This window comes from Ipomoea nil, unplaced genomic scaffold, assembly GCF_001879475.1.
Source record: "Ipomoea nil cultivar Tokyo-kokei standard unplaced genomic scaffold, Asagao_1.1 scaffold3195, whole genome shotgun sequence".
Taxonomy (NCBI): Eukaryota; Viridiplantae; Streptophyta; class Magnoliopsida; order Solanales; family Convolvulaceae; genus Ipomoea; species Ipomoea nil.
The window spans coordinates 1,915,215-1,918,729 of NW_017619623.1; the positions used below are offsets into that span (position 1 = coordinate 1,915,215).

Here is a 3,515-nt window from a genome sequence, read left to right on the forward strand (position 1 = left end):
TGTCTGTTAGTATCCCTAGGGCTATGTCTGTTAGTATCCCTAGGGCTCTATTAGTATTCCATCTTCTACCTATATATATGGTGTTGTGTATTTGCTTGTAGACAGAGTGTAAATAACAAGACAATACTTTATTCTCCAAACTCCTTCAACATGGTATCAGAGCCACCATTGGCCTGAATCCCTTTTTATTTCCGAGCATGAACAGTATTTTTGAGGATGAACAGTAGCAGTGCAGGGTCTGTCTACGCTTCTTCTTCGAAAACTCCTCATCGCAAGTTTTCATAAAGTTCCGAAGAACCACCGCCGGTCTGGAAGTGCAGGCGACCCCGGCCGTCGAAGTCCCATCTCAAACCGCCGCCGCACGCGCCCTCACGCGCCACCTCACGCGCAGCCTTCCGCCGTCACGCGCCCCCACGCGCCGGCGCGTGAGACCTCCTCCGGCGATATTTTCCGGCGATATTTTCCAGTTCCATTTTCGACCCTCCTCTGGCTTTCCTGGTAATATTCTTCCTTTTTATCAACCATGTCTTCAACTAGAACCGAGGAAACTTCTACCAATGTTGAAAATGCTATTTCTCGCTCAGTGTTTGTGCCTAATTTATCTGGAAATCCAGTTATTACCTCTGAAAAATTGTGTGGGTCACAAAACTACCACTCTTGGTCGGATGCCGTTGAAATGTGGTTTATGGGCCAGGGTGTTATTGACCACTTGGAACATGGGGTAGAAACTGAGGTACCAGAAAATGAGAAGGCAATTTGGAAAAGGGTGGATGCACAACTTTGTAGTCTTCTATGGCAATCCCTTTCACCTGAGTTAATTCAACTATTTAGAGTTTTTAAAACATGTGTTGAGGTATGGAGTCAAGCCAAATCCTTGTACACTAATGATATTTCACAATGTTACACAGTTGTTGATAATTTGGTTAATTTAAAGAAGGATGGTATGAGTATGGAAGCCTTTCTTGGGAAAACTCAAAGTTTATTAACTGAGTTTAATAAGCTTTTACCTGTTGGAGGGACACCTGATGAACAGGTTGCCCAACGTGAAAAGTTTTTTGTTGTTCTGGTTTTGACTAAATTAGGCCCCGAGTTTGAGAATACTCGAAACCAGATTCTTGGGGATAAAGGTGTGCCAGGGGTCCAAGAGTTGTTCAAACGCCTTCTTCAAGTGGCCTCTTTTCCTGGTGAAACTTCTACATCCACTACAGAACAATCTGCTCTTGTGATCCAAGGAAGTCGTGGTAATAATCTGGGCAATCGGAATAAAGACCGTAGTGGGCAGAAAAATGCTAGATACTGTGATTACTGCAATAGATCTGGACACACACGGGACCGATGTTGGAAACTGCACGGGAAACCGTTGCCTGCTCCTACAAATGTGGCTCAACTCAAATTAGAAGAATCAAGTTCTAAAAATGTCTCTCTTGCAGAATATGAAGAGCTTGCACGGTTTAAGGCTAATGCCCAAGCTACTGTTTTCACTCCTTTGGCTCATACGGGAGAGACTCATGCTGCCCTTGTTTCTCAATCTGGACCTCTCGGACCATGGGTCCTTGATTCAGGTGCCTCCGAACATATATGTGGTAATTCTTCCTTATTGACCCATCTCACAAACTCTAAGTCTCTTCCGTCCATTGTGTTTGGTAATGGATCCATATGTTCTGCTAAAGGAGTTGGTAAAGCAAGACCTCTTCCTGATTTACCCTTGTCATCAGTCTTGCATATACCTACTTGTCCTTTTAATTTGATTTCCATTCGTCAACTTACTCGTTCTCTTGATTGTCTTGTCACTTTTTATCCTGATTCGGTTGTTATACAGGACCGCCGTTCGGGGAAGACGATTGGCTCGGGGTATGAATCAAAAGGGTTATACCGTCTATCCACTCCTGCTTCCGCTGTCTGTAGTGCTACTATTTCTCCTTCCCTTACTCATTGTCGTCTAGGTCATCCAAGTTTGAAGAAACTACAACAACTTGAACCGAGTCTCTCAAAGCTGTCTTCACTAGAGTGTGAATCTTGTCAATTTGGGAAACATTCAAGAACCTCCTTTCCTGAACGGGTTAATAAAGTGTCCTCATCCCCTTTTTCCTTAGTTCACAGTGATATTTGGGGTCCTTGTCGTGTCACTTCTGTGTTAGGTTTTAATATTTTGTTACTTTTATTGATGACTTTTCGCGTTGTACTTGGGTTTTCCTAATGCAACGACGTTCTGATCTATTCAACATCTTTCAGAAATTTCATAATGAAATCAAGAATCAATTTGGAGTCTCTATTAAAATTCTTCGAAGTGATAATGCCAGTGAATATTTCAATACTCCTTTGTCTACCTTCCTTGACTCTGAAGGTATTCTCCATGAGTCTTCTTGTCCAGATACTCCACAACAGAATGGTGTGTCTGAACGAAAGAATAGGCATCTAGTGGAAACCGCTCGGACTATGCTCCTTCACTATAAGGTTCCCTCGTATTTTTGGGGAGATGCTATCCTCCATTCATGTTACCTTATTAACCATATGCCATCGTCTGTTCTACATGGCAAAATACCTTATAACATATTGTTTCCTCAAGAGCCATTACACAAGTTTCCGCTGAGGGTTTTTGGTTGCACTTGCTTTGTTCGGGATATTACTCCTGGTCGTGATAAACTGTCACCCAAGTCCTTGAAATGTATTTTTGTGGGGTACTCTAGGGTTCAATAAGGGTTCAGGTGTTATTGTCCTGAGACACAACGATCCTATGTATCACCAAATGTTACCTTCTTTGAGCACACTCCGTTCTTTTCATCTGACTCTATAAGGGTGGTGGATCCTTTTCCTGATGTCCTACCAGTTCCCTCATTTGAAGGAGGGACAGAAATACCAATATCTCCTGTTGTCCTACCTCCCAATCCATCAAAACCCACACTGTTTCTCCTTTCCAGTTCACCTATCATCGTCGGTCAAAATTACCACCAACCACTACTGCTGCAAACATTGAACCTGCTGATTCATCTCTTGAGCGGTCTCTTCCCTCGGATTCGGGTCCTGCTCCAATCTCCAGTCCGCCCATTGCTAGTCGGGTAGGTAACCGGTCTACTCGCAATCCCTACCCTATATATAATTTTGTCTCTTATCACCGGTTTTCCCCTGTTTACAATGCTTTCATCTCCAGTTTATCATCTGTTTCTGTTCCTAATTCGGTTAGGGAAGCTCTTTCCCATCCTGGTTGGCAGCAAGCTATGGTAGATGAAATGGTTGCTTTGTAATCCTCGGGAACTTGGGACTTGGTTCCATTACCTCCTGGCAAAACAGTTGTTGGTTGTCGTTGGGTTTATAATGTCAAAGTTGGGCCTGATGGACAGATAGATAGACTCAAAGCTCGCCTTGTAGCCAAGGGGTATACTCAAGTGTTTGGCGTTGATTACACTGATACGTTCTCACCCGTAGCCAAGATCTCTTCTATCAGAATCTTTCTGTCTATTGCTGCCATCCATCATTGGCCTCTATACCAGCTAGACATCAAGAATGCCTTTTTACAT

General features: G+C 43.3%; 1 protein-coding gene across 1 annotated transcript; it reads left to right on the forward strand.

Annotated features, from left to right (window-relative positions):
- The first annotated feature begins 523 nt into the window (after positions 1–523).
- LOC109168244 lies at positions 524–3,242 on the forward strand. The gene is made up of 3 exons (XM_019317282.1): positions 524–2,059; positions 2,233–2,678; positions 3,149–3,242. Exons 1-3 carry the CDS (start codon positions 524–526, stop codon positions 3,240–3,242), a joined length of 2,076 nt encoding a protein of 691 aa, XP_019172827.1.
- Positions 3,243–3,515: the final 273 nt, after the last annotated feature.